At 48.8% G+C, this 24,849-nt stretch overlaps 2 protein-coding genes across 4 annotated transcripts in view; one reads left to right on the top strand and one right to left on the bottom strand.

Annotated features, from left to right (window-relative positions):
• xkr6b (XK, Kell blood group complex subunit-related family, member 6b) overlaps positions 1 to 12,076 on the bottom strand; it is a 27,016-nt gene extending 14,940 nt beyond the window's left edge. Inside the window, exons 1-2 of one of the 2 annotated variants that reach the window (XM_061754482.1) lie at positions 11,943 to 12,076; positions 8,439 to 9,924 (exon numbers count right to left, since the gene is read on the bottom strand). In XM_061754482.1, coding sequence (XP_061610466.1) covers positions 8,439 to 9,007 — 569 coding nt within the window. In that variant the 5' untranslated portion in view covers positions 9,008 to 9,924; positions 11,943 to 12,076. Of the gene's footprint in view, positions 1 to 8,438; positions 10,277 to 11,942 lie in introns of those variants that run through there. The other variant, XM_061754481.1, reaches the window with a different exon arrangement.
• On the top strand, positions 12,043 to 24,849 carry mtmr9 (myotubularin related protein 9). 2 transcript variants are annotated; one of them, XM_061754479.1, is made up of 10 exons: positions 12,043 to 12,224; positions 12,585 to 12,693; positions 12,767 to 12,892; positions 13,738 to 13,911; positions 14,811 to 15,028; positions 15,611 to 15,772; positions 16,305 to 16,446; positions 16,518 to 16,738; positions 19,806 to 19,957; positions 23,299 to 24,849. In XM_061754479.1, exons 1-10 carry the CDS (start codon positions 12,043 to 12,045, stop codon positions 23,460 to 23,462), a joined length of 1,650 nt encoding a protein of 549 aa, XP_061610463.1. In that variant the 3' UTR covers positions 23,463 to 24,849. The 2 variants fall into 2 exon arrangements, with proteins under 2 accessions (XP_061610463.1, XP_061610464.1); XM_061754480.1 differs by having other exon boundaries at positions 12,087 to 12,224; positions 12,356 to 12,693.

The raw sequence follows: 24,849 nt of genomic DNA, 5'->3' as shown, positions 1-24,849 counted from the left end.
TGCATAGATTTTCCAATTGGATTCAAGTCAGGTGATTGGCTGGGCCCTTCAAGCAGCTTTATTTGTTTTGGAGTTTCCTCGGCAGTATGTTTTGGATCCTTATCCTGCTGAAACGTCCACCCTCGTTTCATTTTCATCCTCGTAGATGGCAGCAGCTTTTTGTCAAGAATGTCTGACATTCCGTTTGTCCGTTCACGCTTCCTCCAATAATGTGACGTTTACCAGTACCGTTTGCTGAGAAGCAGCCCCACACCATCATGTTCCCACCTCCGAACTCGACTTTTGAGGTTTCTCCTCCAAACGGTTCCATTTTGTATTCTCCCAGTATTTAACTAGCTTGTCCAAATGTCGTTCAGCAAACTTTAAAGGAGCTTCGACATGCTTTTTTTGTTTCTTGCGTGGCGAGCGTGCATACAGGCCACGGCGGCGGAGTGCATCACTCACGGTACCTGCTAATTCCAGGTCTTTTTGAAGCTCTTCTGAATATTCTTTGCTCTCCTCTGTCAGAAATCTTGCGAGGTAGATTTACGGTAGCGTGATTGGCTTTCCGCTTGCGTACTACGGCTCCAGCCGGGCTCACTGGAACGTTCGGACGCTTCGATATGCGCCTGTAACCAATGCCACGGTTATGTTTTGCAACAATTAGTTTGCGATGGTCTTGAGACAGCGCTCTGCTCTTCCCCATGACATGAGATGTGTCTTGACTCACACCTTTTGATAGGCCATCAATTAGGACTGAACCAGCTGAAATTCATTTGCACTGACGAGGGGCTGGATTGCAGTTTGCATAGATTTGAGGTGGTGTCTTGGCTTTTCATGCCTTTTTGCACCTCCCTTCATGTGTTCAATACTTTTTCCCTGTGTCATTTAACATTTTTACACCACTTCATTTCTTTCTTTTCTCGGGTTGTTCGAACATCTGGTGAAAAATTCAGGTCAATAGCAGCTTTGGAAGTATATTTAATGAGAAAAATGAGAAATGAAAATGTTAAATATTGATTTCAGCCGCTGTATATTACACTGCCCCCTGGTGGCCAATGCGCACACCAGAAGGAGCAGCACAACGTCCATTGAATTGAAGCATTAAATCATGATGCACAAACTGTGGAATTCTTGACATTCGAATTCATTTTGTTATTACACTCTTTTTTAATACAGTACAATATTATTATTCAACAAAAAAGTTAAAATGTTTTGGGTTTTTTTGGGGGGGGGGGCCGGAACGGATGAATGGCCTTTCCTTTCATTTCAATGGGGAAAGCGGATTAAAGATGCCAAAGGTTTCAGTTCCGAGCATAGCGACGGAACCGATTGAACTTGTACGTCAAGGTCCGGCTGTTTGTCACGGGAACGTTTTTTGGAGTGGGGACAACATGGCGGAGAACAAGTATGTTCCACGTCTAATGGAAGCGGAGAGAGTCGATTTGCCGACGGCGGGACACACCGCAATGTCGGGCTTTAACGCCGGGACGAGAGCGCCGGCCCGTCCCGCGGGGCTCGCTAAGTGGCGGTAACCCGACTCCGACATGTTGCAGTCTGGGAAAAATGGGAATGAATTGGAAGGACAGCGGGGGATGGGACGTAACCGGCGCTGACCAAACACGGCGAATCAGACGTATTCGCGGAGAATATTCAGTGATAATACACACGGGGAGGGAGGGGGCGGGCACAGAGCGTCATTTGTCATGTATAACACGCTCGAGGATAATGCACACCAACGCAATTCAACCCCAAAATCAAGAGACCCCTTCCACCTACGTACAATGCGCACCACTGACTTGCTGCTATCCATGCTCAAAACATCAAGTATTATCCGTATTTTATTTGGTTTTTCAAAGAAATATTTATTCTATTATTCTTATTTATTAGAAGAAGAATAATACTAAACAATCATAATGGATGACACTTATTTTGCGCTTTTCTAGGCACTCGTTATTATTCATTCGCTCCACAGTCACACCTGGTGGTGGTAAGCTACGAGTGAAGCCACAGCTGCCCTGCAGGGGGCAGTGTGACGGAAGCGTGGCCGCCATTCTGCGCCGAGGCCCCCCCCCGACCGCCGCCGAACACCCGACCGCATTCGTTCGTGGGCAATGCGGGTTAAGCGTCTCCCCCAGGGACACGACGGCGACGTGCGCACGGGCGGCAATACGAAACGGCGACCGTCCGTTTGCAGGGCGTACCCTTACCCTCAACGAAGGCTGTGTCCAGCGATGACCGGACAGGTACAAAGTGGTCGAGCGCTCCCCTCGGAGTCCGCGGCGTTGGATGAGTCAAGTCCTTGCTTAATAGTTAGTTTATAGTTCACCGGCCGTTGTTTTCCTCCAAATGTAGAGATGCTGGAGGAGGTAACCGCGGGAGCTAGCAGCAGTAGCTAGCTAGCTTACGTAGTAACACAGAGTAGCCATCCAAGAAGGAATGAGTTCTGAGTGAAACATCTTCAAGGTAGCCAACTCATGACAGCGTCGCGCTGGAAAGTAAGCGGTCATTTAAAAGATGTATCGGAAAAAAGTAGATAGCGTGTGACGTCGCGCCAACTTAGCGTCGCGTCCGTGACCCGGAATTTCATCCATCGGCGCCCGCGAGGATGTCATGATTGTCGGGTGAGCTGTGAAAATGTACCGTTTAGACTTGTCGCGACATATCATATTGGAAGGAAAGTAGAACTTTTTCACATCCCCTATGTAGCAGTAAATGTTTACACTGCACAATGTCAAAGATTTTTGGAATCGATGAAATGATTTCCCCCCCCCCCCCCCCCCCCCGTATACCTATGTATAATGACTTTGACAAATGTTTGCGCACGATACGCAAGAAATGACGGTCCTTCCTCCACGTAGCAACGCCGGATGGAATCCTTTCCTCTAGCTACGGCGTGCTATAGTGTGCACGGCGGGCAAACACTGGGCGGCCGCGCCTTCAGACGAGTTTCATTTGTTCCGTGACCATGCCCATTACTCAAAACACTACTATCTGCTGTGACTACCAAGACTACTACTTACAGCGGTACACGGTACCGTGACAATCACATATATGAATGAAATGACAAGAAATCATCATATTTATCCATAATTCAAATAAAATGATCATGAAAAAAGTGTTTCCATTAAGTTTTGAACATGAGTCACCAATGGCCATCTGTTATGACGAACCCACGCACAGCGTGGCGCCTGATTGGTCAACCACATCGGCAAACATGTTTACAACGTTTGCACCGTCCGTCATTTCTGCAGCACAGAAAGATGTCAATTTCCTTGATCTTATTTGTATTGCTGTTACAGAAATGTATTCAATAGAACGTTCAACTTTTACGTGTTGGCGGTGAAACGAATGATTCACTGAAATCACCGAGTATATAACGAGGCAGCTTGGAGCGCGAGGTCTCCTCCCCAATTTTGGGGGCAGGCTGCATCAAAAAGCTTTGACACACTTTCATCGAAGGCAGCGAGCAAGGCGAGGGGCCGAGGAAATGCTTCTGGAAGGTTCCCTGACTTCACTCACGCTGGAATGCGCAAACAGCACAAACGCACCACGCAAGGAATCGACTGTACTTCCCAAAACAAAAAAACAAGAGAAAACATTTTTTTCCCCCCCTTTGGAGAGAGGCTAAATCCACTCACAGGCCTCATCAGAAATCATTCAAATAATAAATCAATCATTTGGCCTTTAAAGAGGCAGAATATTTTGTATTTTTTTGCGGGGCCGCCGTCCGAGTGACCTCGCCGCGGGCCGTTAAGCCGATGTCACGAGAACGCAGCGCGTACGGGACAAGCGTCGCACGGGCCGGAAGCGTGGCGGGCCGCCCGGGGGAGCTCGCCCGGGTCGACGGAAACAGACGACGCGCTCGCGTTTGCAAAGTGCCAAAGTGTCTTCGGTCTTGATTAGCCGCCCCTTTGACTGGCAAAAATCTGAATCAGAATCATCTTGATTTGCCAAGTATGTCCGAAAACACCCAAGGAATTTGTCTCCGGCCGTCGGAGCCGCTCCAGTACGACAACAGGCGGTCGATTGACAGCGAACGCTTTGGAGACAGAAAGACATTGACAAAAAAAAAAATAAACAGTCACTGAGCAATAAAGGGTTGCTAGTTATCTGGTAATGCCGGTACATTATTAGTATTTTTTTTTGACAATTGTGCAAAAAGATGCAGAGTCCTCTCGCACTTCGAGCAGTTGGAATGACTCATATTGCAATAATGAGCATCGTGCAAAGGGCGCCGAGACTTCAAGGACTGGATGCGGTTTAAGTGACGAGTAGCGCGATGATCTGGGACGATGTCGATTGTGCCAATGTTGCAGATGCTACTCTGGCATGAGTGGCCAGTATCGGTCAACAATAGATATGCAAATAGTGCAGCGTGGCGAGACGACTACAGCGAGTGCACGAGTAGCGTATCATTGGCCCCACAGAAATGGGACAACGAACTCAAGACAAAAAAAAATAATTGCCAGCATGTTGCAATGGAGTTGGAGGTCAGATGTTTAAGAAGTGGGCGGCAAGAGGGAAGAAGCTGTTGGAATGTCTGCTAGTTCTAGTTTGCATTGTTCGGTCGCGCCGACCCGAGGGAAGGAGCCGGAAGAGCCGGTGACCGGGATGCGGAGGATTTGGCACGCCCTTGTCTTAGTTCTAGCAGCGTGCAAGTCGTCAAGGGCGGGTAGGGGGGTACCGACAATCCTTTCAGCAGGTTTGATTGTCCGTCGCAGTCGGAGTTTGTCCTTTTATGTAGCGGCACCGAACCAGACTGCGATGGAAGAACACAGGACCGATTCGATGAGCGCTGCGTAGAACCGCCTCAGCAGAAGCCGCAGGAAGTACGTCCTCCGCTGGGCCTAGGAAGTGAGCGGAACGGAGCCGCTGACAACTCACGGTCAAAGGTCGCATGCGCATTCTCAAACGAGGTCGGGCCGATAAGCGGGCCGCCGCGGCAGCACCGGACGAGGGCGAGAATGTAGGTCGGCCTTTGTGGCGCTGCGATCCAATGTATTAGCAACGCTACACGCACACACGCACACAGAATGGACGTCACGTTTTGATGTTCCTTTCATCTTTTGAGGATGTGCAAGAGCCCATCTACAATTGTCATATCGATTTTTGCAAATATACTGTCGTATGTATTTCATAATTCTATTTTTTATGGATAGGTGCCTTTCAGAACAACTGAGGATCAATAATAAAACACTAACCATTCAAATTAAAAAATGGAAAAATAATCAAGTGAGCAGTAAGAATTTTACAAAAACAATTTGTTCACGCTTAGTTGAAAATCCACATTGAATTTAAAATGGTTATGTTTAAATGTGTATTTAAAAATGTTTTAAATGTCCATGATATAATAAACAATATTACAATTGAAAGTTTTCATTTAAATGTTTAATTTTAAAATGTAATTTCAATTTGATATTTCAAATGTATTTTCATTGTATAATTAAATATAAATAAAAAGGTATCCTACAATTTATTCTATGAAATCAAATCCATATGTTATTGTATTTAAATCATGTCGTTTTAGACGAGTTCCACAATTGTTTTAATCCAGATCTGATTCAGATTTGGCTGCAGTGTAAACATGAAACATGGGGAACAAATTGCCCAAACGTAGGATTTTTCTCCGATTCGAGCCCTCGTTCGGTCGATTTTTCGCTTTGACTTCCCGGTCAACTTCAGCCGTAATATCGATATTGGATTGAAAGACACGATACATCATGGTACTGATACCGTATCGTAACAGACAATACGAAATCATTTCATCCGTATGTATCCCAACAGACAACGAGACGTCTCGGTATCGACGCCGATACGTTGCGATATCCAGACGACATCGCAACAGACAGTGGTACGTGGTTGTAGCCACATTTTGGCCCCGCCCCTTCCCAATCGCTATACTTCAGCACGGTGCACGTTTTTCATTGTCAAAAGTTGAGAAGGATGGAACACGGCTGATCGGCGGTCGAGCGGCCTCGGGCATCTTTCCAGCATTGGCACGCTACAGTCTGCGTTGTTGCGGCCCTCAACAACGACATGCCAAGAGAGAGAAAAAGAAAAATCCATCTTTGCAAAGCGAGGGCGATGACTCTTCCCTGCGTGTTGCGCGGCCGTCAAATGTTACGTCGAACTCGCCTCTTTCGGAGACGTCGACCGGGAACATTGTGAAGTCATTTGAAAGCTGATTCATGAACGGCGGTTCACCACGCCGACATCCTCACCGGTGCCACGCCGCTGCTATCGTGTCAAAGCCAAACTCCATGCACCGCTTCTTACCTGCCAGTTGGGTTGTTTGCGCAGATTAGCATGAGCTACCAGCTAACTAATGTTAGCTAACACATATTTGAATGAGACTTTATACCGATTTTATCGGGCTTATCGGTATCGGCCGATAATTAGCACTTTTTGCTGATCGGCTGATCGGCTTTAATGTCATAATTCGCCGAACATTGATCGGCTCCGCAAAAGACATTTACTCCGCGCCGCCATCGTGCACAGTATATTTACATCCAAAAGCTAGCTTATTTTTAGCCTTGTCGCATGTCTTTTGGCGTAGTCCTGTAAATATCTGACGCCCAATGAAGTCTGACGCCCAATACAATTCTCAAAACTTCTCTCCACGGGCGGAAGCCAGTTCGACTTAAGACGTCCAGCCCGCCGCCGAGACTCTCGTGTGTGTGTGTGTGTGTGTGTCACTGTGCTACATAGCGGTATTAGAAAAAACAAACCACAGTGGAGTCGTGGCCCATGTCAAAAAAACCAAACCCAACATGATGCCAGTCAGCGGGCCTGCCGCAATGCATGATGGGAAGGCAGCTAATTGATTGTGGCGGTGAAGATGAAAGCGAGTAATGAGACACGCCTCCTGTCAGCACTTGACCGTGATTTCCTGGCCTAATGAAGTCACAACTTTCCCGCTAAGCCTGAGATGGAAGCGGGAAAATCGCCCAATGAAAAAGCGCGGAAGCGGGCCGCAGCATTAGGTACACCCGCACCCTCAACGTGCAGCCGCGCAACTCCCGCAATATGCTAATGATCAGACGACACGTCACGGTGTCACGCCTTCGCTAGCGCCACGAACGAATCGTTGCCGATTCGAGTCCGGAAAAAAAAAAAAAAACAAACCCAAAAAAGGGCAGCGTCAGATCGGAATGAAAAGGAATCAAAGAATCAGAGACAGCGAGAAAATGTCGCCCGCCGGACTGACTTTCTTTGTGGTGCAGTCGGCATTTTGCGCAGCTGGACCGTTCCGAGTCCTGCTGTGGTTTAGCATGAAACACGGGAATGAGATGGATCTACTAGTATCCTCTTGGTCCTCACTAGTCAACCAATTCAGCACAAAGGGATGAGAATTGAGAGGAATTGAGGGATTTGGCTCCAATTATCAGTAGTGCTTTTCCATCCGGTACTCCGGTACTAGTTTCCTCCCACAGCCCCAAAACACGCGTGGTAGGTTGCTTGAAGACTCAAAATTGCCCGTAGGTGTGAATGTGAGCGCCAATGCTTGGCGACCGGTTCAGGGAGTACCCCGCCTCCCGCCCGAAGATAGCCGGGAGAGGCTCCGGCAGCCCGCGACCCGCTTGAAGAAAATGGATGGTTGGTTGGATTTGTCATGATGCTTGCTTGCCTTCTTTTTGAATGCATTTTTTTTTTTGCAGGTTGCGCTTGTTTCCCTGCATTTGGGTCCACCGTTCATCTGGGTTGGCACAGGAAGTGATGTTGTGTAAATGGTGCACATGTATCACATTTTCTCCATGCTAGAAGGAAAAAGATTTGTTTATGACGCATTGACATTTCATCGTGTTTTGTTATCAGTTCGTGATTTGTGCAATGAACGAACGTGGTTAATTCCAAAAGAATGATCTTTGGATTGAATCGGCTTTTTTGGAGGAAACATCCAAGGGCCCTGAAACGTTATCAAAATGTCATCGAGCGTAATTGGTTGGTTGGATGACTTCAATCAAGTTGCAATCCCAAAACGAGTCTCGAAGGGCTTCGCAGGCGCGCAGTTGGAAATGATTGACGACATCCCATAAGAAACTCAAAAAGAAACAACTATTATATTTCCGGCAGGGTAACTTGTAATTGTAAGCAATGATTTCCAAAGTCATCTTCCCAACGCCGGGGGCCAAATATCAGATTTGGGGTCGGAGGGAGGGGGCACAAATGCTGAGCGTTGCACAAGAATCAATGACATCATGTCTGTGTGTTGGCTATAGTGTAGTGTAGTACGTGTGTGGGGGGGCTGCGTGTGTTGCAACCTAATTGGTGTCTCCAATGCAGCTCGGGGGGGGGGGCATTGGGATTTGAAGACAGACACGCGCACACACCTGATTTCCACTCCCCTCGTATGTGCACATCAGGGCTTTCTAGCGCTTGTTCGACCGCAGCCGGCGCGGCGGGAGGGGCGCGCAGCTGCGGCAGCGGCGGCGGCGGCGGCGGCGGCGGCGACTCACCTCCACACCTGTCCCATCTGGAAGACGTGCAGCGCGCTCTGCCAGAGCCACACGGACGTTCGGCAGCACCGGTCCCGGCGCAGGCCGGCGGCTCGGCGGCTGCTCAGCCCCCGCACCGAGCCCAGCGCGCCCTCCGCGTAGTCCTGCACGAACCACCTGAAGCTGAGGATCTGCACCAGCACCGAGGGCACCAGCACGAAGAAGAGCGTCACGGCCGACCACAGGAAGTCCCGGCCGCGGTAGTAGTGCGCGGCGAGCCACACGTCGCTGCCCACGTCCCAGAAGAAGACCAGCAGCGCCGCCACGATCCACAGGCAGTCCAGCCACAGGCGCGGCTCGTCGCGCGGCGATCGCGCCGCCTGCCCGCGCCCGCGCCCGCGGCCGGCCCGCAGGTAGCGCAGGCAGGCGCTGCGGCAGCCCCAGTAGCACGACGAGCTGTTGCAGCAGTGGCAGATGTGGAAGGAGCTGCCGCCGTCGGGGCCCTCGTCCGCGGCGCCCACCGCCTCGTCCAGGTCGCGCAGCTGGGCGAAGCCGCTGACGACCCCGCGGCCGTCGGACTTGGCTGCCATCTTGGCGGCCTCGGACGCGGTTGCCCCCCGCTCCCGCTCCCGCTCCCGCTCCCCCTCCCCCTCACCCTGACGACACTTCCCGCCGGACACCTGTTTTGGACCCGGAGCCCCGGAGCCATCTACGAGCCGCCGCAGCTCACCGTGCAGGCTCCGGGCTCGGATGGCGCGCGCGCGCGGGCGCAGCGCATTCCGCCCCCACCGCGTCCGCGGCTAAACTCGCACTTCGAATCCGGCCGACTGCGATCGAGCAATTGTTAATCGTTCATCTCGTCGAGCGCCCCTCCGCCGCCGCCGCCGCCGCCGCTGCTGCTGCCGCATCCCTCCTCCAGCTGCAAGGCACCGCCGCGTCCCTCCACTCGCCGGCCCTCACCGACGTAATCCCGCCCCCTCGCGCATTCTCCCTTTCAGCGTGCAGGTCGCCACCTAGTGTCTCGTCCCGAGTCCTCCGCACTCGGGCAGCTTGCTCACGGCCTCGTTGGCACTGCAGGTCGCTTTTGCACCCTCAACCGCACTACACAGCGGGACCCTTTTAGTCCTATTAGCTGACATCTGCTAAGTAGTGCCATGCGAAAGGGGAGGGGGAGGGGGAGGGGGGCCATCAACCCCGGCTCCCCCAAATATGTAGTACCGGGCCAGAGGTCAGTCGAGGCGCAAAAGCTTCGATCGCTTTCCCGTCGGCGCGATGGAAGAAAATCGCGAAAGCTTGTTCGTCTGCGATTGGCTACTTTGAAAGTCGAAAGGGCAAACTGCGGCGGTCAGGTCGGCATGGTTACCGTTTGCCGCTTTTTCTAATCCGGTCGGAAACGGGCGCACCCCCCCGAAGGTCGCCCGTGACCCCTCGTGAGGGTCAACCGGACGGCGGCGGGTCTCCAATCCGCGGCGCTCTCGCCCCGAGTCGAGTCTCCGACTTCAACACCCTGAAAAGTGAAGTCAGAGAATCGTTTCAAAATACATTTTTCGTACACGTTGGAAATGAATTGCTGAAAACTACGTGGCACTCGATCGTGGTGACATCGTGTCAAACGTTCCCTGTTTATCTTGGGCACGGCGAAAACGGGGCCCGGTGACCCACTGTGGACTCCAGCATAAGTCACAAGTCGCCCCTCCCCTTCCACTGTCACACAGTCACATTGGAGCGCCTCGTTGTCACGTTGTGGGAAAAGCCCCGCGACCACCCGCCGGGCTATATTCCGGCCACCGTTGGCTTTAAGCAGCCATATTTCCGCAGCTCGAACGTGCACTTACGGCGTGTGTTGGCATCAGAGAGCTGCCGGACGAACGAGCACCCGTTTCTGCAGGTCGTAGCGGTGGTATTTGATTGACAGTTGAGCAGGGTGTGGTTTCAGCGGACACGCCCCACAGCGTTCGAGAGTGGAGAAACAGATTGATTTTGTTCATGATTTTGAAGCCTCATTTTGTGTACTTGTGTATGCTTTTTAAACATTCAAAATCATTTCAGGAATTCCCTTTGCTTAACCAAGTAAGGCTCTTGCCAACATTTACAGTGCCGACCCGGAGGCAATTTAGGGTTCGCCGTCTTGCCGAGGACACTTGCGCGACAGCGGACAGTCGGAGCCGGGATTCGAGCCGCGGCCGCCCAATTTGGTAGGTCGTTGACAACGCTCGTCTCTCTGGTGTCACATCTTTACTTTCCCTTTACAGGGACTTTAAAACTTTTGAAGACCTTTTGTCAGGCCCTTTAGAGGAAAGTTAAGACCTCTCGTGGATGGATGGATGGATGTCGAAAAGACTACCTTTGTGGTTTATTTAGAGACAAAACGCATTGGAATCTTCCACCACCAGAGTACTATTTTGTTCGAAATACCACAGAATCCCGTCCAGCCAAACGGACAGACGTGACTCACGCAGAAGAAACGGAGCAAAGGCAAGCGACGAGTGCGCGAGTAGTCGCAAAGAGTAGCAAACTGGCGGCCGCTTTTCAAATCCCAGCCTTGTCAAACGCCGCCACGGTTTTCTGGAGCAAACTCTCACACGCGTTAAACACAATCTAAAGACGTCATGTGAAGACCGGCTCACAGTCGGCTTCATACTCATATGCCATCCATTTTTGGCAGCGTTTGTCCTCGTGGGGTCACAGGTCAGCCGGAGCCTATCGCAGTTGACTTTGAGCGAGAGACGGGGTACAGCCTGGACTTTTTTGGGCTAGCTGCTGTCCGTGGCACGTTCAAGTAAAACGAGGCTAATGTGGAAAGTGGGACGAAGCGCCCGGAGAAGAGCCACGCCAGAGGAGGGAGGCCGACATTTGAACCCCAAACCTGAAGTGTGAGCCACTCACGAGACCACCGTGCTGCCCTTCTGCTTTCTACAAAATGGATGCCATTTTTTTGGTCCCAGGAATTCAAAACATCTCGCTTCTACGTTTTGTCTCGATTGCCTCCATGACATGAATGTGTATTTACACTATTTTCAAATTTGTCACTGAAGCTCTTAATAGTAGGTAAGGTTGTACAATGCTACAACCTTGTGTCCATATCTGGTATTACCAATTTTACAATACATTGGTTATGACTTTGAAAAAAAATGATCAGCGATTGATTATAGATAGTTGGAAAAAAGTGACAAAAAGAATGAACTTATTCATATTTTTAACCGGTTTTTTGGGGGTAAGTTTTGGTACCGAGTCGAAGTTTTGTTCCGCGCCTCGTTTGTTTCCAGTCGGTGTGTTGTTTTTGACGGCCGCGCGTGACTCGTTTGTACAAATACACGAAAACGGTGAGCTAATTGCACACTAAATGCGCGTTAATAGTAGATAAACGCGCGTGTCTTTGCTTTGAACGCGTGATTTCAGCCTCGTGGAAACGACAGGTCACTCGTGCTGCCTACTTCTCGTTTCCGTCACCGCCAGCTAGCATTAGCCCGATTAGCGACGTCGCTTTCTTAGTTTGTGTTTTTCAGCATGTCACTTGACACCCACCTGTTCCAGTATAGTCGTGTGTTTGATCAAGCGTGACAGTGTGGAAAGTCCACGTGAGCCTCCTCTTTGCTTTGACCTGTGTTTGTGTGTAGGCGTCATCATGGAGTTCGCCGAGCTGATCAAGACGCCCCGGGTGGACGGGGTGGTCCTCCAGCGGCCTTTTTTGCCCACCGTGGAGGGCACCTTGTGCCTGACGGGCCACCACCTCATCCTCTCCTCCAGACAGGACAACACGGAGGAGCTGTGGCTGCTTCACTCCAACATTGACGCCATCGAGAAGAGGTAACAGTGGGCAAAATGGCTCTTGAAAAGTGTGCGTGGTGCAACGCCCTCAATGGATGGCACTACAATTGTGGGTGCCGAAGACTTCCGCCCCCAGAAAGTGGATGTTGAAATACCTACATTCCCCACAGGTGCAACAAAAAGTGTGGGTGTTGAAACCTCTCCAGGGGAAGCGGGCGTCCGTGAGGTTGCGCCGTACCGATATTGAGCGTGTAGCGTACTGCCGGTTGTGCAATAATAGTGGGAAGATTGTGGATGGGAACCCTTTCGCTGGGAAAAACCCGGGTGTTCGCTGGCAGTGTAGGAAACGTGAGCCTCGCTGCCTTGTATTGGATTTCGTTTCTTGAATACATCTTGCAGGTTTGTAGGCTCTCTCGGTCGGATCATCGTCAAATGTAAAGACCTGAGAGTGATCCAGCTGGACATTCCTGGTATGGAGGAGTGTATCAACATTGCCAGCTCTACTGAGGTAAAAAATACATTGACTAAAAAAAAAAGGCTTGACTCAAGTCAACTTTTGATATTCTTTATTTGCCCTCTAGGCTCTCTCGACGCTTGATTCCGTCTCTTTGATGTACCCTTTCTTCTACCGGCCCATGTTTGAGGTCGTCCATGACGGATGGAATTGTTTCCGTCCTCGAGATGTTTTTAAAGACCTCGAGTCTATGGTAGGAAAGCCATCACATGCATACCCGTGGCGGCTGCTCGATAGAGGGCGCTGCCCTACCGCTCAGCCGAGTCAACAAATAGAGCAATAAAAGTATCCATCCATCCATTTTCTGTACGGGAGTGCCGCAGCCCATCCCAGCTATCTTCGGGCAAGAGGCGGGGCACACCCTGAACCGGTCGCCGGCCAATCGCAGGGCACATAGAAACAAACAACCATTGGCACTCACATTCACACCTACGGGCAATTTAGAGTCTTCAATCAACCTACCACGCATGTTTTGGGGATGTGGGAGGAAAGCAGAGTACCCGGAGAAAACCCACGCAGGCACAGGGGAGAACATGCAAACTCCACACAGGCGGGGCCGCGGTCCTCAGAACCCGGCTGTACAACGGACGTGCGGTGGGAGTGACTGCGTCAATTCTAAAAGTCTGTAGGCCCGGGGGCAGGCAGGCAGATGTGCTTCAATAAACATATTTCAAAATAAATGTACGTTTTTAGAAAAGCGGCATAAATCGTATAGACTTAATGATGAGTCAAATTGATTCATCTCATGTTATGACGCACTTCCGGTTTTATGGTGCCAGACTCTTTACCACTTTTACTGACTGCAAGGCCCGCCGCACACCGAGCGACACGGCCGAATGCGAGCGTAGCGGACAATCGTCAACAAATTACAGTCGGGAACGCACACCCGCACATGTGGCAATTGACCCTCGCGCACATACCGACTCGCCGGCGTCGCTGCGATGGAAAAACTGCGACCCCTAACGTTCTTGTTAGGAAACAAGGATCCTTTAACGGCAGGAGTAGACTCCTCCGCTGAACGGCCGTTCCCTCTCCCAGACAGACGAGTGGCGGCTGAGTGAAGTCAACAAGCACTTCGACGTGTGCCCGTCCTATCCTCCCCTGGTGGCGGTGCCCAAGGGCATCGACGACGACGCGCTGAGGGCAGCGGCGACGTTCCGTCACGGCGGCCGCTTCCCTGTTCTCAGCTACTACCACAAGAAGAACGGCATGGTGAGCCTACAAACACTTGATGACTGCACTTGGGTAGATTTTTCAGGTATTTGTACTTTACTGGAGGGTTTATTGTGACCTTTACTTTTACTCCCAACTATTCGCTAGTCTTGATATCCAAGTTAAGTTAATTCAATATTAAAGACAGTTCATCGTATAAATGCTCAAACGACTTAATGGCAAGCCGTTTGAATATGCCTCGATGTCGAATATTCATCTTAAGGTCCATGTACCAGTACGCCGGTCGGTGCCTTGCGATACGAGTCACTCGACTAAAGTGTTTTTCGAGATACGAGCTGTGGTTCGTCCAATTGTTATTTTGCTTTGACTTTTGAGTGCAGTACATTCATCAAAATCTTTATCCTCTGCAAAGAACGACTGTAGCGTCACCCCCGCCCCCATCGTTCCTCACACTGATGGTCGTGGCAGTGTTGTTAGCAAAAAGCCTTAAGAGTACCCAGAATTCATTGTGGTGATTTTTTTAAAGAGTTGTAGAAAAAAAGTTGCATTTGTTCCTGTCAATATTGTTGTGAGTGTGTGCATTCGCTATTCGTCAGGCTAAGGTTGGTATTTTTGAATGTATTTCATAAAACCCTGACTGTGGCTTGTGTTTTAAGTGGCTAAGGTACTCCGTAAGGTTACTTTTATGCCAAGAATGAGAGCCCAGTTGATCTGTGATTCAGGGCTGCCACATTTAAATCGATTACCCTTCAAAGCTAACTATCAAAGATGTACAGGTGAGGAATTGCACTACATGACCTGTTTAAAAAAAAAATATATATATATATGTGTGATGCAGAGTCCATAATAAATGAACCGGGATATACCGAGGGAAAATGAATTGCCCAGCGTTGCCGTTCTTGGACCTTAAGCAACTTTCTCCTGGACTCGCGGCGCAGGTGATGATGAGAGCGGCTCAGCCTCTCACGGGCACCAACGGGCGGCGCTGCAAGGAAGACGAGAAGCTCATCAACGCCACCCTGAGGCCGGGCAAGCGCGGCTACATCATCGACACGCGCGCCATCAACGTGGCCCAGCAGGCCAAAGCTAAAGGGGGCGGCTTCGAGTCCGAGGCCAACTACCCGCAGTGGAGGAGGATCCACAAAGCCATCGAACGGTGACAAAATCAGTTCCAATATTTGATACCTGCTCATTTTACGTTCTTTGGTCAGCATATGTAAAGGATGTGGGAGCAGTGTGGGTGTTCAAAATGGTGGCGGGCGTTGGCACGGAACTGATAGTCTTGTGCAGTAGCAGCTGGAAAAGTGTGGGTGTTGAATCATTTCACTGGGAAACGTTCAGGTGTTGAAACATGCTCAGCGGGTGCGACGAAAAGTGTGGGCGTTGAAAGCTTCCACCAACAAACTGTGGGTGTTGAAATACCCCCATCCTTGGTGTGTGGGTGTTGAAACCTTTTGCTGGGAAACGTGTGGGTGGGCTTGTACGCTCCTTGAAAATTGATGGAAGAAAAGAGCTGGACGGGAGCGTGCGGGTGGTGGTATGCATGGTGAGCAGGGAGCCACGGCGGACCAGACAAACGGGCCACCGACCGGGCTTTGAAAACGGCCGCTCGTGAACGAGTTAAGACCGCGAGCGCGGTGAGACCAATCAACAGCACGTTGCTCCAAAAACCGGAAAAGCTGTCTGCAGCCGCCTCCACGGATACGGAGGCGCCAGCTTTATTTGCCCGCTCTTCCAGGTCGGGCGTGCTGCAGGAGAGTCTCATCAAGCTGGTGGAGGCGTGCAACGAGCAGTCGCACAGCATGGACCGCTGGCTCAGCAAGTTGGAGGCTTCCAATTGGCTGGCTCACGTCAAGGAGATCCTGACCGCCGCCTGCCTGGCGGCGCAGTGCATCGACAGGTCGGAACATCGGTCATTTAGGAAGACTTTTTTACAATGACATATCTTATAGCTCGAATCTAAATGTCTTTCACTTTATCATCTTGGCATAAGATGATAACGTGAAATCTTTGTCTGACTTTTGGGGCGCGAGGAGGGGCACACCCGGCCGGGATTGTCGTCGGCTAATCGCAGGACACAAAGAAAAACACCTGGAGACAATTGAATTTAAACTCAAGTCAATCAATATATGGATAATATAGTCCTTTTATTTATTGTTATTGCCTATATGTATATATGTATATGTATGTATACGTGTGTGTGTGTGTATGGAGTGTTTTAATATAATATTATGTGATGGAATGATAGAACAGTCCACAGAGATGTGAGCAATATTATAGAAGGAAATGTAACTCTACCTTTCTGACTGTAAATGCAACTCCGATGGTCCTAAACTCCGATTATTGGTGGTTTATTGTGGGTTTCTGTAGGTAGAGCTTCACTTTCTACACTTGAATGTCGGTCGCGTGTCTCATCGTTTGTTGCGTGTCAGGGAGGCGGCGTCCGTCCTGGTCCACGGCACAGAAGGCACAGACTCCACGCTTCAAATCACTTCCTTGGCCCAGATCATCTTGGATCCCGGCTGCAGGACCGTCCGAGGCTTCCAGGGCCTGGTGGAGCGAGAGTGGCTCCAGGTGAGCTCCGAAGCCGCCGTCTCGCAGCGTCCGAACGACCTCACGCAGCGGTCTCGTCTTCTTCTCGGGAGGCGGGTCACCCGTTCCGGCAGCGTTGCGCCCAGTCGGCCTACTCGAGCGGCAAACCTCGCCAGGAGGCTCCCGTCTTCCTGCTCTTCCTGGACTGCGTGTGGCAGATCCTGCGGCAGTTTCCGTGTTCCTTCCAGTTTGGCGAGGCCTTCCTGGTGCTGCTCTTCGAGCACGCCTACTCTTCCCAGTTTGGCACTTTTCTGGGCAGCAGTGCGGCGGAGAGGTAACGTTCCGAGTTGGGGTCCGTCTGCCGTCAGCTGACACCCGCGTCCGTTAGAATTGCAGTTGAAAAGCTTTGGAAAGTGAAAAGAAATACGCGTTGCTAACAAAGCTGCCAAATGTGAATGATTAAAAGAATTGGCGCAGATGTCAAATGAGGCTTCAAAATTGTGAAAAATCAAGCCTTTCTCTCCACTCTCAAATGCTGTGGGCGTGTCCACTGAATGGGCTGAAACCACGCCCCCCTCAACTGTCAGTCACACGGCACTTTTACATTCTGGAAAATGGATGCTACTTGATTTGTAGCTTATGTAGCTTATGTGAAGACCACATTCCCTTTCCGGCAGTGGTCGCTAACTGGCGGACCACGGTCCGGGTCCCGACCCAGAAGCAGTCCCGTACGGACATACGACGTAGCCCCAAAAAAGAGAGGTTATGATTCAAAACATAAAAGCAGCACGACATTACGGGCTTGACGGTAGTGACGAACCGTCCGATCACGTGAGTCCGGCCGACCACTTCAACCGATCCGAACGGATGTCGGGCAGCGACCGCTAACTGCGCGCAGCCCAGCCAGCGATGAGGAGAGAGAGAGAGAGAGCTAATCGGCGTGCAAGTTGAGTTAACAACGCAGAAAGGCCGTTATGAAGCAAAACATCAAGGATTTGAACCAACAACCTCGAAAATGGCTCATTTGTGACATTTGAATATGTCAACTTGTTTGAGACTTCACTGTTGTGTCAATGAAGTTGCCAAACAGAAAAGGGGAAACTCCAACTTTTTTCATTTTTGGGAAGTTAAGAACTTTCTTTCAATTTTGATTGACCAGCTCTTATTTTGAAATGTGCAACCCTAACCCTACTTTTATTTCGTAAATGAAGGAGCATTACACACTTGTGCTCTTATGTTGAATTACCCCTTGGCGGAATTTGTAATATGAGTACAATTCTTGCAAGACCAGGCGAAACACATTGAATTCGATTTTTGGTAGGATTCAAATTAAATGTTCAGTCATATTCAAAACAATATTTCACAAATTCTGCCAAGGTATGTGAACTTATGAGCACAATTGTATAAATCAATAGTCATATGTATTTGTTTAGTTACTTGACAATAATGAATGCCAAAAGCTTTTTGGATTTGACTGAGGTATTGATTAGAAGCAGTTGTAGACGACTAGGCAGGCCATTAAATATTTGTCACACTAGATGATCTTGAGGAGCTTTGCTTGATCTGGACCTTTTCAAATTTGAGTTGAGCACCCGTGCTTTACATGCTCTCGAAACAGACCCCAGCTGTTCACATTTGGACATTGAGACCGAGACGAGACTTGACAATTGATCAATCGCGCCTCGTACCAGCTTGTTCTCAGAGGCGAGTTGCCAGCCAGCTTAAATGTCCCCTTCCATCAGAAGCCACCCTTTTCTTCTCTTTTATGCATAGCATTGGCCAAAAGGAGCGTGAGACCGCCTTCAAATTTGACATCTGTGCGCTTTGGCTGAGGCGCCACGCGGCTACGGCACGTACAAAGCTTCAACTTTGCGTCGCACGAGCTGAGGAAGAAACGGCTTCAGTTTAGTTTGGGACTAAGTTTCCTAAGCGTTCGGGAACGAGAATCGTGCTGTGTTTGGGCCCCTTTGGTGGAGAATGGCTTCGTAAAATAAGCTTTTCACACAGCGCTGAAAGTGCATTTCCGGGTTTGGAGCCAGCCGGCCGCCACAAGCCAGGCAAATATATCAGTAGAACGAAGCACACGTGTGTTGTGGTTCACAACCGTACTTATCTGTATTTAGAATGTTGCATGCGACTGAGGTCACTGTTGACTGAATGCGCGCCGCAGATCAACGTCGCAAGCCGGTGACGTTGAATGCGAGCCGCTTTCAAAATGTCCTGCTCCCTTTTCCGCCCCCACCCCTCTGTTGGTTGCGACTTGTGAGACCGGCCAATCTGACCCAAGCTGGTTTTTATATTTACATTAAGAAGATAGCCGATCTGATGAGAGCAAACCTTTACAGTCGCATATTAATGAGAAATCCGGCCGTCTCAAATGCCTGGCGAAAAAGACCAGCTTAGAAGAGCTTTAAAAGGACATCCTGGGCATTTTCAACTCAAATTTTGCAAACCTGATAAAAGGACATCGCATATTATGCATCCATATTATGCGAGCCGCTTCTCCTCACGCGGGTCGCGGGCGTGCCGGAGCCTGTCCCAGTTATCATCGGGCAGGAGGCGGGGTACGCCCCGAACCGCCGGCCAGCCAATCGCAGGGCACATACAAACAAACAACCATTCGCACTCACATGCACACCTACGGGCAATTGAGAGTTGTCAGTTAACCTACCATGCATGTTTTTGGGATGCGGGAGGAAACTGGAGTGCCCGGAGAAAAGCCACGGAGGCACGGGGAGAACATGCAAACTCCACACAGGCCCGGCCGGGGTTTGAACCCGGGTCCTCAGAACTGTGAGGAAGACGCTCTAACCGGTCGTCCACCGTGCCGCATCACATATTATTTAAAAAGAATATATATACACATTGATGGAAGGGGATGTTGAAGTGTCACGGAGGGTTGTCAGCAGGTAGCAACAGAGCTACAGAGAGACTGGAAGAGTCACAGAAAGGCATAGAAGCGGACGTCCTCGGAAATGTCGGTCCGTTGGTGGCTCGAACACCTGTTATGAATTTGGCTTCTCGGAAATGAACAAAAAGTCCCGAAACATTGAGGACCTTGACATTTTCAAATGTTCAAACTTCACCCAAAGGCTTTCAGCGCGAACTTCCGTGAGGGTTGTCTTGTTCTATTCGTGCCACTGTCAAGTCAAACTGAGCATTATTACTTTTGTAAGGGCGCAGCTGTACCTAACACCAACAGTTTCACCCTGGCAGCGTTTGAATAAAACAATGACTTTGCTGTCCTCACTCGCACTCGCCACGTTGATAACGAGTTACTTAAATGAGATCCAGTTGGTCTCGAGTCTACTTTTTTGTGTGGTTAGCCTAAATGGCACCGCAGGCTATCATCCGTCAAGTCCAACAATCAACAACTGACTCGTCGTCACCGTTCCCCACAGGGCCAAACTGTCCGTGTCCGAGAAGACGGTCTCCTTGTGGTCGTGGCTGAATCGGCCCCGGGAGCTGGAGCGTCTGACCAACCCGCTCTACGAGGCCAACGGTCTGGTCATCTGGCCCTCGGTGGCCCCTCAGAGCCTGCTGCTGTGGGAGGGTAAGACGCCAAAACCAAAGAAGCGCTCATGCATATGAAGATTCTATTCAAACAGCTGGCCCGCATATGCCTCAAGTGTGGCGTTCCTACTTTACTCCATGAACTGCATCATCTTTTCTCACTTTACACACTTTCTACTACCCGTCGCAACACGTACTCTGTTTATACCATACATATAATATACATACTCCGTTGGCGTGCGAGATGCCGAAACTTGTCTCACTTCCAACGTGTTGGTGTTTCTCTCCCTCTTCATCAATGTGACGGGCCAACATTCACCGCCTAATCTTCATCTTCTACTCAAAAACTGTGCTAATCTCAAATCCAACGCGATGCAACGACGCCACCTACTGAGATCTGTTCGCCATTACGGTGGTTTACAAAGCAGAATTTGCCAGCGAGAGACCGTCTTCCACGCCTACCCATTGACGAATATATACAGTGGGCCGCCAATTGTGCGAGTTCTCCCGCTGTAATTTTCATCACGGGTGTACCTCACCTATCAGAGACAAAATGAGAAAAATTCAATCCAGAAAACAGGTCTAGTACCTGCACTCTTTTACCACGAAGCCACGCTGTTGTAACACGTGCAGAATGTGGTTTGGCATTGTCTCGCTGCAATAAGCAGGGGCGTCCGTGAAAAAGACGTCGCTTGGATGGCAGCGTATGTTTCTCCAAAACCTGTATATACCTTTCAGCATGAATGGTGCCTTCACAGATGTGTAAGTTACCCATGCCATTGGCACTAACACAGCCCCACACCATCACAGATGCTGGCTTTTGAACTTTGCGTCCATAACGGTCCGGATGGTTCTTTTCCTCTTTGGCCCGGAGGACACGACGTCCACACTTTCCAAAAAGAATTTGAAAAGGGAACTCGTCGGACCAGAGAACACTTTTCCACTTTGCATCGGTCCATCTTAGATGAGCTCGGGCCCAGAGAAGACGCCCTGCGTTTGTGGGTGTTGTTGATAAATGGCTTTTGCTTTGCACAGTAGAGTTTCAAGTTGCACTTCCGGATGTAGCACCGAACTGTATTTCCTGACATTGGTTTTCTGAAGTGTTCCTGAGCCCACGCGGTGATATCCTTTACACATCGATGTCGTTTTTTGATGCAGTGCCGCCTGAGGGATCGAAGGTCACGGGCATTCAATGTGGGTTTTCGGCCTTGCCGCTTACATGCAGCGATTTCTCCACATTCTCTGAACCTTTTGATGATATTATGGACCGTAGATGATTTCATCCCTAAATTCCTTGCAATTGTACGTTGAGGAACATTTTCCTTAAACTGTTGGACTATTTTCTCACGTACTTGTTCACAAAGAGGTGAACCTCGCCCCATCTTTGCTTGTGAATGACTGAGCAATTGAGGGAAGCTCCTTCTCTACGCAATCACGGCACCCGCCTGTTCACCTGCGGGATGTTCCAAACAGGTGTTTGATGAGCATTCCTCAACTTTTTTGCCACCTGTCCCAGCTTTTTTGGGAACGTGTTGCAGCCATCAAATTCCAAGTTCATGATTATTTGCTACAAACAATCAAGTTGATCAGTTTGAACATGAAATATCTTGTCTTTGGAGTGTGTTCAATTCAATATAGGTCGAACATGATTTGCAAATCATTGTATTCGTTTTTTATTTAACAACGTCCCAACTTCATTGGAATTGGGGTTGTAGCATTATTAATCTTGCTCAATTTTGATTGACACTCAGAGAGGTTTTGTTTGATTTCCTTTTCAGCTTGTTCGTAGATGTTTTTGTGTCATAGTCTGACATTTGGATGTATTTATTTTTGCTTCTTTTAAAGCACAAGGATTTTAAACTAACATCTATCTGTTCATGTCATTACGATAAAATATACATTCCTTTAAAAATGGTGAACCCTTCAAATTCTGGTTTGTTTGCACAATGTTCAAGTTGTGAAATAAAACCCTCAAATTTGTATATACAGGTGCATCAAAATAAGTTTGAATGTAGAATAATAGAAACTTCATGTCTTTTTGTAGTTCAGTTCAAAAACTCAAATATAGATTCACTGCACAGAGTAAACTATTGTATGATTGTATTTATTGATTTGAGCTAACAGCTAATGAAAACCCAATTTTACTATCGCCAAGAAATTCTGAAGTTAACTCGGAAAGAATCAAAAAGATTTTATTATGAAAATGAGGTTGGAATTAACCTTCTGAAGAGTATTTTCTCGTGTTGAATGAATCGCTGTAATTAACAAGTTTCATTCTTGGAATTGCAATGCTGAAATACAAATGAGCTCTCCCACACTATTCTCGTTCTCGTTTCTTGAGATGCGCCTGGACTTTCCTCCTATTGCCAGTAGGACCGTTTTTCTGCAACCAGCCGAGGGAGCGTCCGCTTCTACAATTCAAATGTAATTCCTCTCCCTGGTCAGCAGAGGGCATCTCCACTTCTTCAAATCAAAACAAAATTTGCGCCATTGGTAAGCCGTTAAACGCCCCTTGTGGAAGGAAAGTATATTACAGGAAATTGCTCCCATGTCCAGAAATAGAGGAATGATGTCATCAGAAAAAAGTGGGGAGTCAGTAAATAGCAGGGAATTAAAAAGTGACCGCGAAAGTACAATTTGATGAAAATAGCATCATTATTGATATAATTAAAGAGTTAAAGTAGGACAAAAATCGACACCCCTGGTAAATGTTATTTGTAATTTGTAATAACGCAGCTGAAAAGGTTAAAAAAGAAGAAGGACACAAATGGCGAAGGGTTCATTTTTATGACTTTTATGGCTTTTTAGTACAAACAAAAAACAAACAAGTTTTTTTTTTAGGAACCTTTTTTGTATTATCTTCAATCATTGAAATATTTTTGTAAAAAAGGGTTAGTGAAAAGGTCACCCATCTTCAAGAAGATGCAGATTTGAGAGAAAAAGTGACATATTTTGGGAATTTAAGAAAGAAAGTCATTTTTGAGGAAAAGTTGTATATTTTCAAGAAAAAACAGTTATGTATTTGAGAAAAAAAGTCTTCTATTTTCAAGAAAAGAAATCGTAATCTTACTGGATTAAAGCAGATATACAAAAACATGCAATTCTTTATTCTCTTCAGATTATAACTAGGTTATTTATTATATGAGCTATTTCGGATTTTCAACATCTGTAGAAGAAAATCATTGACGACGGAGTACTGCTTTCTGTTTCAAAATATTATGTACCGGTAAATCATTTGACATTGTCCAAGTTAGCAGGTTTTTGTAAGAATCCGTACTTTTCCGCCTTCCCCGAAGTCCTCCCCACCAAAGGAAGGCGTCCGTCCGCTCAGCGCCCGTTCGTCTCCTGGCCGCTAACTCCCCGCCTCGTCTTTGATTTCAGGCGTTTTCCTCCGCTGGAACCGCTCGTCCCGGCGCTTGGACGAGGCCCACGAGGAAATGGTGCACATCGTGGCGTACAACAAGGCGCTCCAGAACCGAGTCAACCTCCTGCGCCGGCAGCTGGCCCAGCTGGAGACGGAAGAGCCGCTCCCGCAAACGCCGTAGACGCGGCGCCGGGCGGCAGGTAGAAAACGAGAAGCGCCTCGCCGATGATTGCAATTCTTATTGGCAAAATCAACCAACGTTTTGTGTTTACGTCACGCGCAGCCGGCGTCGCGTCGAAGGTGAAAGGAACATTTGCATTTATTCGCTGCTGTAAAAAGCCGAACATTCCCCGCACGGTGGACAAAAGTATTGAGACGCCCCTCTTCATCAGTCTGCCGTCCCCCAGGGGCCGCAGCGTGTGACCTTTAAAATACGCTTGCTTTCTACGCAACCGGACGGGTGAAATATTGAGAAGAACGGCGGCAAACGCGTGGCTGTCGGCATTTGAAACGGCAACTGCGCAGTTAACTCCTTATTCACTTACTTACTGGAAGTTGCCCCAATACTTTTGTCCATACAGTGTATCACGTGCTCCTGAGTGTGTCGCCATGGCAACCAATGGAGTGCCGGTCATAAGGCCGAGCGTGACTTTTTCTTTGGCTGCACGTTGCGGCGTCGTAATATACTGCTACTAATAAGCATGACAAGCGCGAGCGGCTGCATTCGCGCGTCAAATTGAATATTTATCGCCGCCGCGACTTCACCTTCCGGATCCCACGCAAGAACTGGATCGAAACTTGTTTCTTATTGTGGTTTAGGTTCTTGCTATATTTTTGGATTGCCATGGTTACACTTCAAGGTCTTCACAGTGTGTTCTTTGAGGATTTTGCACTTTTGCGTTTGCATTTGGCACCTTTTGTGTACAAGCCGAAATGAATGGAAATGCCGTTAATCGCGCCAGCCTCCCCCCAAAAACAAACATGTTTTTTGATGAGGAAAATTGCACATTGCAATATTGCGCTTTATAAAATCATAGAGTAATAAAATCATGAAATACAATGTCAAGAATGAAACAATTTGTGCATCTTGATTTAACGCCTCAATTCAATTCATCGCGCTGCTCCTTCTGGTGTGCCCAAACAAGTAAGAGTCACAACAGCTCGCAGAGATTCAGTCAAAAACGCAAACGATAAAGAATATATACCTGTGACATTGTCTATCTATGTGTGTTAATGCGCCGTTTTTGTTGAAGTGTGCTTTGCGTAAAGGGCAAGAACGCGATCGATCCGGCTCGTTAGCCCGTCGACGGCGTTTACCAGTATGTGTGCGCATTAAGCTAGCGGGGGGGGGGGGGGTGTTCTCAAGGCTAATTTGCTTGGTGATTTGAAATACAAAATGTGTTTTTGTTGTCTGTTTACTGAGAGAGTAAACTTCAGCTGGGAGTGGCAGTAAATAGCTTTTGGATGAGACGTTCACGATCTGCCCAACTTGTTGTCAAGTGAGTTGACTTCACTGCCACCATCCAGGGGGAAAAAAAAAAATATCGCCCGAATGGAAAGTCGGGTCA

The sequence above is a fragment of the Phyllopteryx taeniolatus genome, chromosome 18 (genome assembly GCF_024500385.1).
Source record: "Phyllopteryx taeniolatus isolate TA_2022b chromosome 18, UOR_Ptae_1.2, whole genome shotgun sequence".
Lineage (NCBI taxonomy): Eukaryota > Metazoa > Chordata > Actinopteri > Syngnathiformes > Syngnathidae > Phyllopteryx > Phyllopteryx taeniolatus.
Note: the sequence above shows the minus strand (reverse complement) of the source record. Positions and strands in the feature narration are given on the sequence as shown.

Excerpts from the sequence above, each read along its gene's own strand:
- mtmr9 (XM_061754479.1), top strand. The coding sequence starts at position 12,043 with ATGGAGTTCGCCGAGCTGATCAAGACGCCCCGGGTGGACGGGGTGGTC. Across the intron at positions 15,773-16,304 it reads GCGGCGCAGTGCATCGACAG|GGAGGCGGCGTCCGTCCTGG; the intron begins GTCGGAACATCG and ends GTTGCGTGTCAG. Across the intron at positions 16,739-19,805 it reads GGCAGCAGTGCGGCGGAGAG|GGCCAAACTGTCCGTGTCCG; the intron begins GTAACGTTCCGA and ends CGTTCCCCACAG.